General features: G+C 50.6%; 6 protein-coding genes across 8 annotated transcripts; 3 read left to right on the top strand and 3 right to left on the bottom strand.

The window, feature by feature from the left end:
- Positions 1-5: 5 nt before the first annotated feature.
- H257_01839 (hypothetical protein) lies at positions 6-2,399 on the top strand. The gene is made up of 9 exons (XM_009825246.1): positions 6-493; positions 543-633; positions 688-761; positions 1,228-1,287; positions 1,357-1,614; positions 1,663-1,814; positions 1,918-1,978; positions 2,067-2,201; positions 2,260-2,399. The coding sequence occupies exons 1-9, from the start codon at positions 29-31 to the stop codon at positions 2,278-2,280; spliced, it is 1,317 nt and encodes a 438-aa protein (XP_009823548.1). The 5' UTR covers positions 6-28; the 3' UTR covers positions 2,281-2,399.
- Positions 2,332-5,852, bottom strand: H257_01838 (hypothetical protein; the record flags this gene model as incomplete). The annotated part of the gene is made up of 5 exons (XM_009825245.1): positions 2,332-2,649; positions 2,800-3,001; positions 3,075-3,272; positions 3,340-3,557; positions 3,606-5,852. The coding sequence occupies 5 exons, from the start codon at positions 5,850-5,852 to the stop codon at positions 2,332-2,334; spliced, it is 3,183 nt and encodes a 1,060-aa protein (XP_009823547.1).
- Positions 5,853-7,075: 1,223 nt separating this feature from the next.
- Positions 7,076-8,497, top strand: H257_01837. Of its 2 annotated transcripts, XM_009825243.1 has the most exons (7): positions 7,076-7,346; positions 7,400-7,467; positions 7,534-7,591; positions 7,657-7,752; positions 7,798-7,863; positions 7,925-8,068; positions 8,132-8,497. In XM_009825243.1, exons 1-7 carry the CDS (start codon positions 7,116-7,118, stop codon positions 8,381-8,383), a joined length of 915 nt encoding a protein of 304 aa, XP_009823545.1. In that variant the 5' UTR covers positions 7,076-7,115; the 3' UTR covers positions 8,384-8,497. The 2 variants fall into 2 exon arrangements, with proteins under 2 accessions (XP_009823545.1, XP_009823546.1); XM_009825244.1 differs by having other exon boundaries at positions 7,925-8,497.
- H257_01836 lies at positions 7,843-9,842 on the bottom strand. Of its 2 annotated transcripts, XM_009825241.1 has the most exons (7): positions 9,599-9,842; positions 9,077-9,539; positions 8,981-9,020; positions 8,814-8,928; positions 8,733-8,762; positions 8,573-8,679; positions 7,843-8,518 (listed from the first exon to the last, which is right to left on the bottom strand). In XM_009825241.1, the coding sequence occupies exons 1-7, from the start codon at positions 9,827-9,829 to the stop codon at positions 8,428-8,430; spliced, it is 1,077 nt and encodes a 358-aa protein (XP_009823543.1). In that variant the 5' UTR covers positions 9,830-9,842; the 3' UTR covers positions 7,843-8,427. The 2 variants fall into 2 exon arrangements, with proteins under 2 accessions (XP_009823543.1, XP_009823544.1); XM_009825242.1 differs by having other exon boundaries at positions 9,077-9,842.
- A 693-nt stretch (positions 9,843-10,535) lies between these two features.
- On the bottom strand, positions 10,536-11,039 carry H257_01835 (hypothetical protein). The gene has a single exon (XM_009825240.1). The coding sequence runs from the start codon at positions 11,030-11,032 to the stop codon at positions 10,601-10,603; it is 432 nt and encodes a 143-aa protein (XP_009823542.1). The 5' UTR covers positions 11,033-11,039; the 3' UTR covers positions 10,536-10,600.
- A 3,237-nt stretch (positions 11,040-14,276) lies between these two features.
- Positions 14,277-14,739, top strand: H257_01834 (hypothetical protein; the record flags this gene model as incomplete). The annotated part of the gene is made up of 3 exons (XM_009825239.1): positions 14,277-14,447; positions 14,486-14,570; positions 14,633-14,739. 3 exons carry the CDS (start codon positions 14,277-14,279, stop codon positions 14,737-14,739), a joined length of 363 nt encoding a protein of 120 aa, XP_009823541.1.
- Positions 14,740-16,669: the final 1,930 nt, after the last annotated feature.

The following is a 16,669-nucleotide window of genomic DNA, read 5'->3' as shown; positions in this document are numbered from 1 at the left end:
ATTTTGGGGTACCCTCCATTCTCATCAAATGCACTTGCAACTGCCCGTCGTGGTTGCGCTGCTGCTGGCACAGGCAGCGCATGCCGTGAAGACTCGGTATTCCCATCGCTTCGAGTATGAAGAGTTCATGTCTGCGCGATTGAACTCCGATGGTATGGCAGCACGATGGAACTCGCAGTGTCCAGTGCTAGAGTTCGGCATGGAAGTCGGCTCCGAGTTGATCTTCTCCGTCGAGCACGCCGACGCGCCCGTGACGTTTTCGCTCTTCAACTACGATCAATGGGCAGCCTATCGCTCGCTGCTCTTCGACGTCATGTCCCTGGAAGGGCACAAGGAAACCCTCGCCATCACGTGCATGCATGCCGCGACCACTCGCGTCGTGTTCGACCCCAACGTCGACGCACCCAACACAACATTCAAAATTCAAATTGCCACAGCGAGCCAATACACGTTCCAAGTAGCAAGCTGTACGATGCAGCACAACCTCGTCAACGTACGTTTGAAATGTCGTTACCCTGTATCCAACTCCTCCTTCAACGTAGGCCTCCATTGCGATGGTCAATTTGGGCTCGGACTACGCCTTGAGCGAGCATTTGGGTGTGGAACAACTGGGATTAATTCCTCTCTACAGTGGTATTCCAACTCGTGGTGTATCTATATTCATCTCAAGTACATGTGTGTGGCTAGTCCTCGTGGTGCTGTACATCGCGGGCACGGCCACATGGGTCGCCGACAGCGTGCGCCACCGACCTTACACTCCAGTATGTACACGACTAACTCGTATTTCCTTGTCTTTTTTTGTTTTTGCCATGTACCCATAAACCCCGTATTTACCGTACCTTTGCACCATGTAATTCAATTTGAGCAGTTCATGTTAATATTCGAATTGTTTGATTGATTTGAGATAATTCCATTGAATTATTGGAGATTCGGTATGAATTTCCGGACCCCGTTCAATCGAATCTCTCCCATTGGTCAATCCGAAATTGCTTGTCGCTGATTGGCTACAATCCATTTTCGAGTTTCTACTGGAAAGGGCGAAGTGGATAATGGCCAATCAGATGTCTCGGCTCTGTTTGTGCTCGATTGTGAACGAACCATGCAAAATTGGGAAATTTGAAGAAAATCGACAATACATGTAAAACAAATATATATTCACGTTTTACATATATTTCATGATACGGAGCATCAGCGATACATACGGTAGACATGACACATTGGTCGTAGGCGATCAACGTTGTGTTTGCGGTGGCGCTTGTCGGGGAAACCTCCAAGTGCATCGCCAAGGTAAGAAAATCCTAGCGACTTTTTTTCTCATACTAGTCGTGCACGCATACTAAACACTTGTGTGGGTAGTTGGTGTTTTACAAGGCGTTTAGCGTGGACGGCTTTGAGCATTCGGCGTACGCCACCGCTCGGAACGTCTGCGACAGCGTCACCAGCACCGTGTTCCTGACGTTCTTGGTGCTGTGCTCCATGGGGTGGTCGTGGTCGCGCCGACCTCTGACTCGATCAGAGCGCCGCTTTTTCATCGTTTTATTTCTCCTATACAGCACTGTGTCCGTCATCAAAGCCACGTGCAATGGCCAAGACGTGACGTGTCAGTCGTACATGGTACAGCGACGCCGTCGTCTACATATAGAGTTGATCTCCTTTTGGTAGCTGACGGAATACGCACTCAAGAGCCTCGTGTTGCTGGGGGTCATCGTCACGCTGAATTACTCCATCTCGCGGCTGCAAGTCCAGTCGGGCGGCATGCGATGGCAGCAGAATGACAACGTACCCCAGCATTACGCCCATCTCGAGCGCATGTGGTTGGTACCTACAACATCCGGATGATTCGTTTACGATAAATATGGATGGCCAGAATTCTTGCTCGTGTTTTTCTTATGCACAAGTTGGATGTTGGTATGGTAGGCACTTTCGACTGTCGCTGGTGGCGTACTTGGTCCTGCCTAGCGTTGTCGTGTTGTTGAACGTAAGCCCCCCACACTTGTCATGCATAACTAGCTAGTACTAGAGAGAGCTAGTGTATATTATATTTACAAGCGGTACAATGCATGTAGGCTGGAGTGGTCAACCCGCCAGGCACGTGGCGAAACTATTGGGTGAGCTGCCTCAACGAAGAACTGTTCCTGGTCGGTGTTTATTGTCACATGGCGTACACGTTGCGGCCGATCTCGCCGGCGATGTTTCAACTGGTAACGTCTCGTCCACAGTGTCATTTGATGTCATTCTATGAGGTGCCCCTCATTGTAGCTGGACAAACAAGCAGAGTAACAAAGTGCAAAGTGCCGTTGGGAGGGTTAAATAAGTGTACTATGTGTGTTGTCAATTGCCCAGTTCGTTGGGTTTGAACAGCAAAGCGGCCGAGATGCGGCGGCGGATGCTGTTGTCTTGCAGCTGGACAATCGAATGACACCGATTCGTGGTCATGAACTTGCACTTGAACGTGCCGACGACGGGGATGTCGGCATCGCTTGCCCATATCGCCAAAATGTCGGGCACGTCCTTTTCGTCCAGCGCAATCTCCATGAGACTGCCCTCTTGTGCATGCGCCAATTGCAGCAAAATCGACGCCACATAGCGCTGATCGTGCTCGGCCAGATTCAGTTCGTACTTGCCGCACGGCGAAATAGGGTTGAACACCTAAAACACGATTACATTAGCAAACAAGTGCATACGGGGCTGTTGACATTAGTTATACCAACAGGTACAGTAAGTAAGTACTTCATCACACCTTGTAAGTAATAAAACGGTACGTTATCACATTTGTACCAACACCAAAGACTTCTGTACCTGCACAATGCCCACGCGGTCGATGAGTTTTTTGCGGCTGGTGCTGTCCAACACGCTAAGCGCGTCGTTGAAGTTGACTTCGTCGACAATTCGTCCCAAGAGAATGACAAACACTTCGAGGCGCACCACGACGTTGTTCATCTTTTCGTACGGGCTAAAGTACTCCATGAGTCGCTGGGCGTGGCGTGCGGTAAAGTAGTACCTACACACCAGAACGAATCAATCCCATCGATTGGCACGACATAATCCGTACACGACATCACAACACGTCGTACCGATTTGAAATCGCGCGCAATCCGACGAGTTTCATGTCGGGGATGGCTTTGAATTCTTTGAAAAACTGCTCAAACGCGGCGTCCGTGATGGGGATGGCGCCATGGGGCGGCCGTCGGGTGACGACAAAGTCAAACTCCAGCACGCCAAAGCGAGGCAGCGCCCACGACGAGTCAAACACGATCGCCTTGTGGTTGTACCTACCGTATATGAGATACAGTGTCGTTTGTACGAACTGCTCCATGGTGGTGTCCATGCAATTTGTACCTGGCGTTGCGAAACCCGTTGTTCGTGGCAAACTGCGACACGTCGGGCAGCTTGTTGGAGACGCGGAACTTGCGGTCCGCGGCATTCGCTTCGATAAGGCAAAACATAATTCGCCGGTCCACAAAGTTGGACATGTTGAGCCGATAGAATCCCGTCGGGTTGGCCGGGTTGAACGCGATCCACTTGCCCAGCTTTTGCTCGACGTAGCCTTGTTCAATCTACGGACACGTTCACTTGATTTCATTCAAGGAATATGAATACTGTACCTGAGAGAGGTTTGTGAGCCCGACCAACACCGTGATGTCGCCGCAAACGTCGATCTTGCCGTCGTTGTCCTTGTCTTCGAAGAAAACGCCGCCAATGGGTCCTGGACACCCCATGTAGTTTTCATCGTCGATGGTATGGTGCTCGGAGTTAGAAATGCGCGGGATGAGCGCGACGGCGGCCGACGCTTTCTCCGCTTGACACGTCGTGCTCTCGAACAGCTTGAGCAGCGCGTTGGCTTGTTTGACCGTGACGCAGAAACCATCGGCGAGAATCTTGATCATGGTCATCTTCTTGTAGTCATCTAACGCAAACGACGACCCGATCAGCTGCTTGAGGCGCTGGAACGGTGCGTCCTTGAGGTGCAAGTCCGGGCACGACTCGTCGTCCTGCGTGGCCAAGAGCGTGAGCGTGCCGTGGTTGGGCACTTGGCCCTTCTCCGCCTTGGCCGTCGGGGGGAGTGGCAGCTGGCCCTTGGTGAGCGTGATAGGGCGATCGTCGTGGAAGACGTTGGACAACACGAGGCGGTTCTGGGCGTACATGACCAGCAGTTCCTTGAGCACAAACGTGTCGCTTCGGTCGTCTAGATTCAGCGTGTACGGCCCCGTGCAGTACGTGTGGCTGTACAGGTACTCTTGGATGTCGATGTTGCAGTCGGCGACTTCCCACTCGCACTTCATCGATGACGACGCCATCGCGTACAAGATGGCTTCGACACCCGCCGTGCCGATGGGGTTGCTGCCCACGTTTAGGTGTTCCAGTGTCGTGTTCTTGGTGCACAAGTCCACAAACACAAAAATCGACCGTCCTTTGATGTGGTTGTTGCTCACGTTGAGTCGCTTGAGCGTCTTATTTTCGAGCAAGCTCGTGGCGAGGTGGATATCGGCGCCCCCGGAATTCCCCAGCGAGTTGTCCGACAAGATCAAGTCGAGCAGCGTGTTATTCTCGACCATCGCCTGCACCAAGTGAATTGCGGGGTCGCCTCGGATTTGATTCCAGCTTAGATCGAGCATGGTCAGCGAACTCTTGACCCGCAGGAGCTCGCCCACGATCGTCGCCGAGTGAAACACCTTGTTGTGACCTAAATTGAGCGTGGTGAGGGTGCACCGCTTTAGCAGCGCACGGACGAGCGCCGTCACGCTTTGGTCGCCGAGGTTGTTGTTGCTCAGGTTGAGCACCTTGAGATGCAACGCCGCGTTGTCCAACACGGCGTTGAGCTTCATGTACCCCTTCACCCCCACTTTGTTGTGCGACAGATTCAGCTCTACCAGGTCGTCTTTGACCACGCCCCGCACCACCGCCGCCGAACCCTGGCCGGTCATGCCTGCGTCCGTCATGCAAATGGACGTCACTTGCACGGGAAGCAGCTCCAGCGCGTCGCCCATCGCCTCGGCGCGCTTGTCGCCGAGAAAGTAGTTGCTATAGTGCAGCTCGCCAGTCTCGGTGTACCGGGGCACCGGCTGCTTGGCCAGGCGAAGGTCAAACACGGGTAGAGGCAGCAGGGCTTCGTCTTCGCACCGCCGAATGTACCGCCCTCGCGACGAGTCGGGCCGGCGCACTTGGTTTGCAGGGCCACTCGCGTAGATGTCCCAGAATTTCGATTGCACGTCGTCACCAAGAAAGTCGTCGGCGGACGCCCCAGTGTAGATGTTGCCTTCCAAGTCCCGCATGCTCGTGCCTGCGACTTGACCCTTGGATATTGTGTCATCGTTGCCAGGACTGGTGGATCCTTCTGCAGACAACGCGTCGACTTCGCCGTCGTCTTCTGTCATGGACTCGAAAGTTTCAGAGGTTGCCGACAAGATCGACGTGTCTGCAGAGACGGTAGGGTCCCCCGCAGGGCGAGTGGGCGCAATGGGGATGGCACCTCCCCCCACCGTCTTGAAGTCGGGGTGCTGAATGAACGCGGAAAGTCGCCTCGTGATCTTGTTCAAGCGGGCGCGGCCGGGGCTCTTGGGGCTTCGCCTAGCCGGCGCACTGGCCACGAGGGTGGCCGCAGCGAAGAGGCGCGTGGACGCCCGGCGGTCAATGACATGCAGATGGTCGTCGCATTTCCTAGCGACGGACGCAGCCGTGTCGGGTGACTTGGGGTCGACGATCGTGTCGGAGGTCTTCCACGACCATAAATTGGCCCGTGGAAACGCCTGTCGCTTCTTCCGATTGCTATTTATGGGGCTTAGGGCAGGCAAGGCCCGCTCGGGGTTGCGGAGATGGTCCAAGCTCATATACGCGTCCAAGTCTCGATCCATCGCCACGCACCCGTCGACATACAGTTACCTTTACCACCGCCGCAGTTGGGCCCAAAATAGACTAAATAACATGACATGGTCTACCCTCATTGATTGCGTATAATCTACTACGTAGTAGCTGATAGAGCTAGTGGATTGCCGACGTGTATTGTACAATGAATGGATACATCCTGCTCGACTTCGTAACATTAGCGCTTTTCAATAAGTGGTTGATTGCTGCGTTGACATGCAAATCAACCGATCCTGGGGTTTCATTCAACCTGGCACTGTTCGCTAAAAAATGCTTGGAAAGAGAGTTAAGGGCAGATCTGGATGCCAAATGGCATAAAATGGCCGTTTTTCGAAGAAAAGTTGCCAAAATTGAAATATTCCATTTTTCGAGATTTTGTGCGTCTGGATGCCACCAAGGACTTTATGCCACAATTTTCTTGAGAATCGGGTGTTTTGTGGAGGTTTGTTTACAGTCAAGTCTTGCACCTCAATCGGAAATCGTATTTTCTTCCAAAATTAAGTGGGTATCCAGACAAATTTGAAGATACTACCTTTTTTTCATGGGATATCAGACTTTGGGAAAATTTTGAAGACTTGACTTTTATGGCATAACTTTATGAAGGTGGCACCCAGACCAGCCCTAAACCTAAATCTAAAAATAATAATATTATATTTAAAATAGAAAATTTGAATAGTCTGCACAGGTACGCTAATACAGTAAACCTACTATACTACATACTTCGAAGTATGTCCAATGTGTGGTACCCATGAGTGCAGTGACCATCAAAAGCAGAGCATATATGTATCTGATGGATAAATCGAGGCGAAAAAGTCCAATTATCGGGGTCAGATTTATATTTGGATTTATTCCGACCTATAAAACCTACCAGTGGGAGAAATAAGTCCGGGTGGTCTACATATATGTATGTATCCAGGGCTATCTGTATAAATCTGAGCTATAAGTCCGACCGGTGGAGTTACTCTAAGGGAGGACGATCTCGTGCTCTATTCACTCGTCGTCGAGCACGTAGCCGTCGTAGTTGAGTCAGTTCTAACTAAAGTATTTCTGCCACTAAATCACACCGCAGCACGTCTGCATTTCGTGCACAAGTGCTCTTTATGATGGTTCTTTATAAGTACGGTTCAATTGGCCTTGTTCTGTCACGTACTTAAACACACCATTGGTGTAAACTATGCCATACTAAATATAAGGTTATATTTGGGCAGTCAACGTGGAATGTTCAGCAGTGCAACGGCAAAAACGGAGTCAACATGGATGGTCCTGATCAGTGGATCGACTGCCTCCGCGGGGGAAAGATTCTGTCGGAGCTGCAGTTGAAGGCCGTGTGTGAACTGGTCAAGGAGATCCTGGTGGAGGAATCCAACGTGCAGCTGGTGTCGAGCCCGGTGACCGTCTGCGGTGATATTCATGGACAGTTTTACGATCTCCTTGAGTTGTTCCGCGTGGGGGGCGAATTGCCGACGACCAACTACGTGTTCATGGTACGATTGCTTCTCCCCATGGAGCTCCCGTCTCATTCCTCTGCGTGTGCCAGGGCGACTTCGTTGATCGAGGACACAACAGCGTTGAAACGTTCGAGATGCTATTGTGCCTCAAAGCAAGGTCCGACTCCCCGCCACAACCTCGTTGCTTGAAAGGCTCATGCGGCACGTCGACCCTCTCATGTAGATATCCAGACCGCATTACGTTGTTGCGAGGCAACCACGAAAGTAGACAAGTCACCCAGGTACCCGCCACACGCTTCATGCTGTCCTTCCCGTCAGCACGTGAACCGTGTCGATGATTTGGCAGGTGTATGGCTTTTACGAAGAATGCGTGCGCAAATACGGCAACGCCAACCCGTGGAAATACTGCACAGATGTCTTCGACTACCTGAACTTGGCAGCCGTAAGCGCCCCCAGTTCCTGCCTCGATTTTCATGCCACCTCGTAGGTCATCGATGGTAAAGTGCTTTGTGTGCACGGAGGTCTTTCGCCAGAGATCCGAACGTTGGACCAAGTATATGCCGTCTACATGACCATCCCCTTCGATCCCAACGTGCATCATGGTGCTGGAATAGGTCCGCACAATCGAGCGTCAAACAGAAATCCCGCATGAAGGCGCGTTTTCCGACTTGATGTGGTCCGACCCAGAAGATATTGAAGCGTGGGCGATGAGTCCTCGTGGCGCGGGCTTTTTGTTTGGGTGGAAAGTCACTCAAGAGGTGGATACGGTCACGTTGACGTTGGACGTGCTAACGTCACTGGATAACGTCAAATGTGTCTAGTTCAACCACCTCAACGGCCTTGATCTCATCTGCCGCGCCCATCAACTGGTCCAAGAAGGGTACAGCTACATGTTTCCAGACAAGAACCTCGTGACAGTGTGGTCTGCACCAAACTACTGCTACCGCGTCGGCAACGTCGCCGCCATCCTCGCCTTTGACGAGCACTTGAACCGCGAGTTCAAACTGTTTCGTGAAGTCCCCGAGTCGTCGGAGCACGCGTCGCATCGCTCGGCCGTGCCGTACTTTTTGTAGTTTCGACTTAGATTAACTTGCAACACGCCCCCCGTTTCGACTACTTAAGCATGTACAATCATCGGCGGCACTTGCACCACCGCCGCCTCGGCCATGTCCGCCGTGCGCACCGAGTACGAGAACCCCCAGCCGTGCCTAGTGTACATGCATTGTCACGACCTGTCATGGCTTTGTGCAGCATGTACATACCCCGCCCCGCCATACACCCCTTGCGCGTTGAGGCACACCATGCCTCCTTTGAACGACGGCACCTTGTCCGCAATCCGTCGCAGCGCCTTCTCACATGCCGCCTTGGGCTACGCCAGCCTTCGTCACAACCAGCATATTGATACCGACGGAACGCACGTACATGCATGCCAGCTCCCATGTCTTGAACTGCCTAGACAAGATGACGATTGTGGAAACGTTGATATACAGCTTGGAGACGAACTTGGTAGGACGGCAGGAACCGCATCATGACGTCGCCGTCGCCGGTAGCCGCCGCCGCGCCTTTGTCGTTGTCGACGTAACACCCCGCCCCTGGTAATGGCGCGTCCCCCACTCGTCTGCGCAGAAGCATTTAGGCTAGCTAGGGACAATCAACATGCCATTATGTACCCCATGATCTTGTGGCTGGCCCCGTTGGAGCTGGTACCGGCTACACGAATCAAGTCAACACCTGCGAGGACAGCCAAGACGGCGGTATCGTCATACCAGCCATGCGCCCATGGGTGTCGAGGGCAATCATGCCGATCGTGTCGTGGTTGTGCTGGTTGATTGCTTGTCTGGGGTCCATATTGGTCGTGACTGTGTGCGGAGGAAGAGGATCGTACGGCGGACACGACGAAGCTTGGCCACGTACGTTTTTGAAGTAGTTCGGTTGGCATTGGTTTTCTTTCCACTGAAGGTACAACTGGGTCGAATACGGCGTGGTCAGCGATTCTTCGTGGAAGCCCATCATCTTTGCGAATGCCAACGCGCCGTCACCCGCCAACACCGAGTGCGATGAATGATGCATGACCTTCCTTGCAACCCGAATGGCGTCTTTGACGCGACGGAGGTACACGACAGACCCCATGGACTGGTCGTGGCCGTCCATAATCATGGCGTCCAAAGTGGTCTCCCCCGAAGTGTCGGGGCTACCACCGTATCCGACTGTAAAGTCACATTGCTGGACCTGCAAACGACCTCAATCATGGAGGAAACGATGGATGATCAAGAGAAGACGCCATGCACCTCGCAAATGTTGCACCCTGCTTCCACAGCGTCCAGCACAGACTGGCCTGGTGTACGGAGGACATCGAAGGCATGGTTCGTCGCAGCAGTAAACGGCCACGTGTTCAGCACAACTGGTGACGGAAGAGTGAATCTGGGAGCGTACACAATCTCACGATGCACGTCTTCATGAAAAGATAGTGGGGCCGCCGCCATCGCCCTGCCACCAAGCCCTGCGCCTTCGCTTGTCATTGCTTTTCCCGTGAACAGTATCTTACTTTACTTCGAAGTATATATTATCCGGATAATTGGTCATGATTGAACATGTATTTTAAACATTTCTAACGTATTATAATACTAGTAAAAGGGAATAAATATTGTGCTACTTCTACTTTCACGAAATAAACTTGTAGCGCTACGGATCGACCAGTGCCATAAAAGCTTGAAAGGCGGCGTTCTCTTCACTTCGTTGTTGCAATAAGCACTTGTGGGCCATTCGAATCATGCTCAACTGGAACCCACGGGACTCGTTGTACGTAGAAAACGCTTGGAAGATGCGACAGACAGCGATCTTGGCACGCGGAGGCAAACAACACTTTTGGACGCAGAGTTCAATGTCGGGGCAGTCGTATACTTCGCTTAGGGGGAGTTCCAAGTAATTCGGGTGAAATATATTGACGAAAACTGAAATGAAACGATAGTTGGTCGAATTATACTGCTGGTTTGGTTGAGGTCGCCACGAAATTAAATCGAGGTAAGCGAAGTATATCGGTGGGCTCGTGAATTATACTGCAAGCAAGCTGAGCGAAATATAGTGAAAAAAAGCTGAAATTAACTGCAAAAAGGTGTAGTAATGGGCATCAAGAACGTGGATGTTGCGTTCACGCTTATTACGGGTCTAACAAAGCGTTCCTGCAAAGGGTTCGAAACCGTTTGCTTCTATTTTATCTTAAAAGTTCAATGGAGTATATTAATAATGTTACTGTAATCATCCACGTCCTGCATCGGGACTCCAGTTTCTTCCTAGTCCTTGTTGTCGAGGAGAGGCTTGCTTTCAGCCTTCTTGCAGTTGGTGTACCCAACGTAGCAGCACAAGGAAAACACGATGTTGCCAATTCCGTCGCCGACAGCTCCGAGGGTCGTGATGGCACCAATCGACCGCACGTACACGTCAAAGACAAAGTAAGGAATCATAAAGATACCAAAGTTGCGGTACGAGGTGCTGTTCCACCGCGTGGACAAGATCGTGAGTCCTCCCAGGGCAGCCTGTGACCCGAAGCACTGCGTCATCAAGAGCAGCGCAGCCGATGGCGAGGCGTTCGACACGAACTCTTTTTCAAAGCCATATTCGTACACCAAACCCGGAAAGAGCATCGTCGCCAACCCCATCGCCGTGAACACGGACCCCATGATCCATTGTTCAGGCTTCATGTTGCGCTGGAAAAAATTGCCCATCGTTTTGTGGTGATTGCAAGTGCAAGGATGATTATCCGGATGTCCGGGCTTTCGCGATGCCTCTGGTACTATTCATGCTTGAAGATATTAATAATCCAAAACTCATTAACCAGAAAAAGCATGGTGAAATAGGCAATTTTGTATGCTGTGCAAGGTGAACCACCTTGCGAATTCCATAAATAATTCTGAAATTGTACAGATTCAATTAAATATATCTTCAAGTTTGTATTGATGATTTTTATTTTTCATGTGTCTGTCTCTTTTTGGAATTCGCAAGGCAGGTCACCTTGTGAATTCAAAATTGTCCAATTTGCCGTGAAATCACGAAAATCGCTGCGTAGATTCATCACACCCTGTTGCGATATATTCTACTCCTGTGATGGTGGTTGATGCAAGGAGCATTGAGATAATTATGTAGGCTGTGTATGAGAGCACGATCATGCGATGTGGTATCCCGGACTCGGTCAATTCGAACAGGTCTAGACTTCAGTAACATCACCACTTGCCTGTTAAATCAATGAATGTGGTCATCCCTCATTCCACCATCAGTCCGTGTCGGTGCTGTACACCTCCCTACTGGAGTAGTCACGTGGTTGCGCGGGCGGGTGGCGCTAGACGTCTTGGTGGCACCCATCGTAAGTGCTGAAGCGCCACTTCAGCACTTGCGATGGGTTCCTACTGTACCAAGACGTCTTGCGCCACCGCGTTGGCCCACCAGAGCCGTCACGGCATTGCGACCCAACCGAGGCCACAGCATAATGTTAGCTGTAAGGCGAGAACCACATTGGATATAGTCGGAGTGAACTCATCAGTGCACAATATTCTCTTGAGCAGCATCACACAAAGCTCTACAAAATTCAAACAGTTCAAAATTGTAACCTCGTCTGCCAGTATTATAGCCAATCGTGTGTAAGAAGCAAGGTGTGATGGACTCTGATTGGATATTAAAAAGGAGCAAGGTGGCTCGCCTTGTGAATTCCATTATCATGCTTGAAGTAACGTTACCGGTACTGTATTGCCTTGACCTTCATTCCGAGTTCGTATCGGTACTAGTATGGGTGAATAAGATCACTTTACACCGTTCGTACAATTTCAGTCGGACATACTTGATTTTTGTATTGGACTTAAGGGGAACATATTTTGTCCTAATGAAATTGTCCGAGCGGAAAATATTCGGACATACTTGTGTACTAGTATACACCCGCATAAGAACGATGAGCTTTACAGTAGCGAGCGACGACAGAGCATCCACCCACAAAATTGCGCTCACCGCAGCGTAGCGGACGTCTTGTGGATAATTTGTGCAGGCGGTGCCTTGGCGAGGAGTGAGCCCCAATCGTGCACTTCACCGAATGTCCAATCGATTCCTCTTGTCGGGAAAAGCGGCAGGTAGGCCGCAGGCCGTGCCGCTACCCGGACAAGGCCTGTGGTACAACTATTCGCATTTAATGCGTAAATCCACTTAATTGCGTGTCCGAAGCACATATCCTGCAAATATTTGTCCGAGTCGTTATGGATAGATAGATAGATATATTGTAGTCAATATTCCGACCGAACTTGAATAAAGTATTGCGCTTAACATCCAATTAGAGGCATCGATTTCATCTCGAAGCCAATAAGAGTTAAAAGAGATATATATTTATCCAATCAAAGTGTAGTTAAAATTATAAATGGGAGTTCCGACATATTTGGTCGGAACGGCCTTGGAAATATAAATATATCAATACAAATATCAAGTTCTCTCATATTCATCAACATATTTCCTCAGATTCCGACGAGTGAAGTCCAGTAATTTTATTAGGAAACAACTGTTTAAGCTTCCAAGATACGCTCGCACCGACGCGATGAGCCTCGAAGACCTTCGACCTGCCAACTCAAAAAAGGCACGCGACAGCAGCGTGAATGCTTTCATGAGATTCCTCACAGAAGAAGGCGTGTGTATTGATTCGGAAGACAAAGCGATACGCACTGACACAACAGGCGTGACACTGATTGCGCTGATGGACCGCCTTGGGATTTACTTGGCCGGGTTAAAGGGAAAAGATGGAAAGCCGTGTGCAAAGAAACACAGTCGACCAGTACTTCCGCCAGACAAAGCTGTGGCTTTTTCACGCTTCCCACAATACACCCAACTAGTGGACAGCACCATACTTGCGAAGGGACGCACACTTGAGAAGTACAGCGGCATGCGGCTAAGATGTCAAATTGTAAAACAAGCACTAGAATGCAAGAAACAAGACTTGCATTCCCTTATGAGCTATCTCTACAGCATCGCCAGTGTCGCGTCGGACTATCAAGGTGCCGCGCTCCTGTCGCTACTGTGGTACTTGTTCGGACGGGCATCCGACTTGGTGACGCTCGAAAAGCAGAGTATTTCGCTGTGTGGGGAGAACGTATTTTTCGTGCGATTTCTACGAATGAAAACACAAGAAGAGCAAGATCTGAAGCTTTACCCCGACGTCAGCACTATAACGTGTCCAATCACTGCTTTAGCAGCCGCCTTGGTACATCAGTGGGCTCCCAGTTCGGCATTGTTGCCGCATCTTCCACAACCTACATCGTGTGATTTTGCCATCAATGGCCCACTCGTACCCTTGTCGACTGTATTGGCGAGCGCAACCACGGGACAAAGTCTGCTTGACGAAGCTGTGGTGGAAGGAAGCTGTGGTGGAAGACGAGCAAGACGACGGTGTTGAACCCACACTGGCACGAGGGAAACCATCAGCATCACCGCCAAGGATCCACGCCTATGTCAACCGTGTCCTTAGCCGTATCTTACCTGGAGCCAATGTTATGACCAACTTGACGTCGCACTCGTTCCGGCGTGGTGGAGGTCAGTACGTCAATGGGAAAGTCGGAATTTCGCCGCAATGGATAGCGGATCGAGGGAACTGGAACATGTCTGTTATGAACAAGTTGTTCACGTAGATCTTCAACACAACAGAAGAAGATAAAAAAATTGCGAAGTTACTTGGCGGCCATGATGCGGACGCAAACATAACCCCGCTCGACTTGTCTCACTTGGACGCCACACGCGAGGGAAGATTGACTTCTTCAAAGCCCACTTGTTCAGCGGCTGTACGGGGCTATCTAACACTGTGCTCAACGTCAGTATTCAGGTTGTGGATGTCTTGTATGCTTACCTAATCAAGGCATTTCTCCTCTTCCAATCAATGAAGCCAGATTCGCCCCTTGTGAGGCGAGTTGGCCAAGCCTGTCAGTGTCCGGTGTTGATCTTGCAGAGATGGCGTATTGGTATATCCACTTGGCACAAGTTCAGATAACCAACACCTCAGGGCGGGATGTTCCAAGCTCAAAGTACCTCCGAATGATCGAGCACCAGGAAGCTGTGATCGACCAGTTAATCGACCACACAAAAACAATGTCCGAACGTCTTCGAGACGTCGAGCGACAGGTTGGCTTGAAAACGTTCTTCACCTACTCGACAAACAGTGGAAGTCCATGATGCGGAGCTGCGTTGCCTACATGCTTTTGTTTTCCGACAACCACGATGTGGACGAGAGTGCGGCGACCTACCGTGACACTTTTCTTGCCGATGGTCACATTCTGGCAGCAAAGGTACTTGCGTTTCTTGTGGAGCGCGGTGCGTCGGCATCGTCAACGGGTCCGTCGAGCGCAAGCTACGCGCTCTTTACAAGAAAGGGGAGCTGGATGTGCTCATTGTCGAATTTAATGCTCGCGTCTAATTAGGTTTGATCGTTGACCCTACACCGCAACCAGAACTGCAGTTCTCAAATCTAGTACTGCAAGATAAAAGTACATACCAAAACCCCTTCATGGGAGCGTCAGTCATCGAGGACGGCTCGGGTGTGGCTGTGGTCGTTGTGGTGGTGGCTGGCGCTAGCAATGAGACTAAGGAATCATTTGCCAATGTGTATTGCATGCTACGGAATTACGGTGAGTCAATTGATCAGTGATATGCAGGACACTGCAGTTGGCGGGGATGGGACACGCTGTCCAGGAGCGACCAAATCCAGTGGGCACCGGCGGTAGCAGGTGTGCACTCGGTTGGCAGCGCTGTTCTTATATTACAGCAACATTAACACTCACATACTTACATCAACACTACCGTTGACATGATTGGATAGCTACAGTTCATGGCCCGACCACCCTGACGGTAACCCTACGTTGCCCTACCATGGGCACAGTTGTTCACGGTGGCACAGGGTTGGACACGCCAATCACGCGACAAGAAATCCCACGAGCAGGGCACTTGGTTTGCAGCGTAGTTGCTGTAATAAAACAACATTACAAAGCACACATACAAATACATTTGAACATACATCAGCAGTACCGTTGACGTGCCAGATAGTTACAGTCCATGACCGGACCATCCCGACGGCAACCCCACGTTGCCCACCATGGATACAGTTGTTCACGGTGGCACAGGGCTGAACATGCCAAGAACGCGAGCAGAGCGACAGGGGCACTCGGTTTGTATCGTTGTAGCTATAGTACAGTAACGTTTCAACGCACAACGCGCACAGTTACAAACAATACAGCAACACTACTGTTAACATGTTTGAATAGTGATAATCCATGGCTGGGCCACCACAGAACACAGGAGCAAATATGAGCATTAGCACTAACTACCAAGTTAGTAGTGAGTCAAGCATACCCAGTAGTATTTATACATGCAAGCTGAAACGAACCTGAGTACATGTTGTACAACTAGTGACCACGGGATTGACACAAAGATGAGCGGCATGGTCGACGCTGCTGTTGACTAACGTTAGTGAGGACATGGTTAGTCATTGATGTACAGTAGAAGGTATAGATATAAAGACATACGAACGTTAGCATATTCAGCACCGACCCAGTGGATCAATTGTCAGGTTCACCACGGGGTCGGCGCAAACACGAACACCAAGCGTTCAGAAGTAGTTGGCTGCCGAGTATACAAAAGTAGTTTTAGATCATGTCCTATTGGTTACTCGATGTACGTACCTTGGTGTGTATCAGTTTATGTGGCACTCGGCTGGACCTCCCCAACGCAGACCCATCTGCCCCACCGAGTATTCAAACAAGTCGATGTGGCCACCGCAAGACCCATCATGTCATCAACTCTCTTTATCAACGGCAGTACCAGCAAAGCGGCTACAGAAGCGCGCGCGATGCGACGAGAGGAAAGGGCGATACACCCGGCTTCTTGTGGCGTCCCCACCTCCAATATTTCGCATGCTTGCCTTTCCACAAATGTCTGGGATTGGCCAGAATCCAATCTTATCGGGATTAAATTTGTTTGACTACTACTAGTATCATGCTAGTATTATTACATTTCGATTGCTAGTATTACTACATTTCCATTGAACTCTACGGCCACGTCTCCAATACGCTACGACAAATCGCATTGACTCCGGTGTCACAACTTACATGCACTCGGTTTAAAGACATCGATTTAAACGAGATATTTACCATTTTATATACAATTTCGAATTGGACGGGGCCTCCAGCCGTTGTACGACATGATCGATGAGACGACAGAATAAGGCAAGAATGGCGAATGGGACGGGAGCAGGGAGCAGCGATGGATACAGCGGTGGGCAGCGGTAATGGAGGCTGCGGACAACGGCAACTCGAAACGGCGATGCGGGCCGTGGGCGGTCAGCGGCAGCA

Source organism: Aphanomyces astaci (genome assembly GCF_000520075.1).
Source record: "Aphanomyces astaci strain APO3 unplaced genomic scaffold supercont1.3, whole genome shotgun sequence".
NCBI lineage: Eukaryota > Oomycota > Saprolegniomycetes > Saprolegniales > Verrucalvaceae > Aphanomyces > Aphanomyces astaci.
Note: the sequence above shows the minus strand (reverse complement) of the source record. Positions and strands in the feature narration are given on the sequence as shown.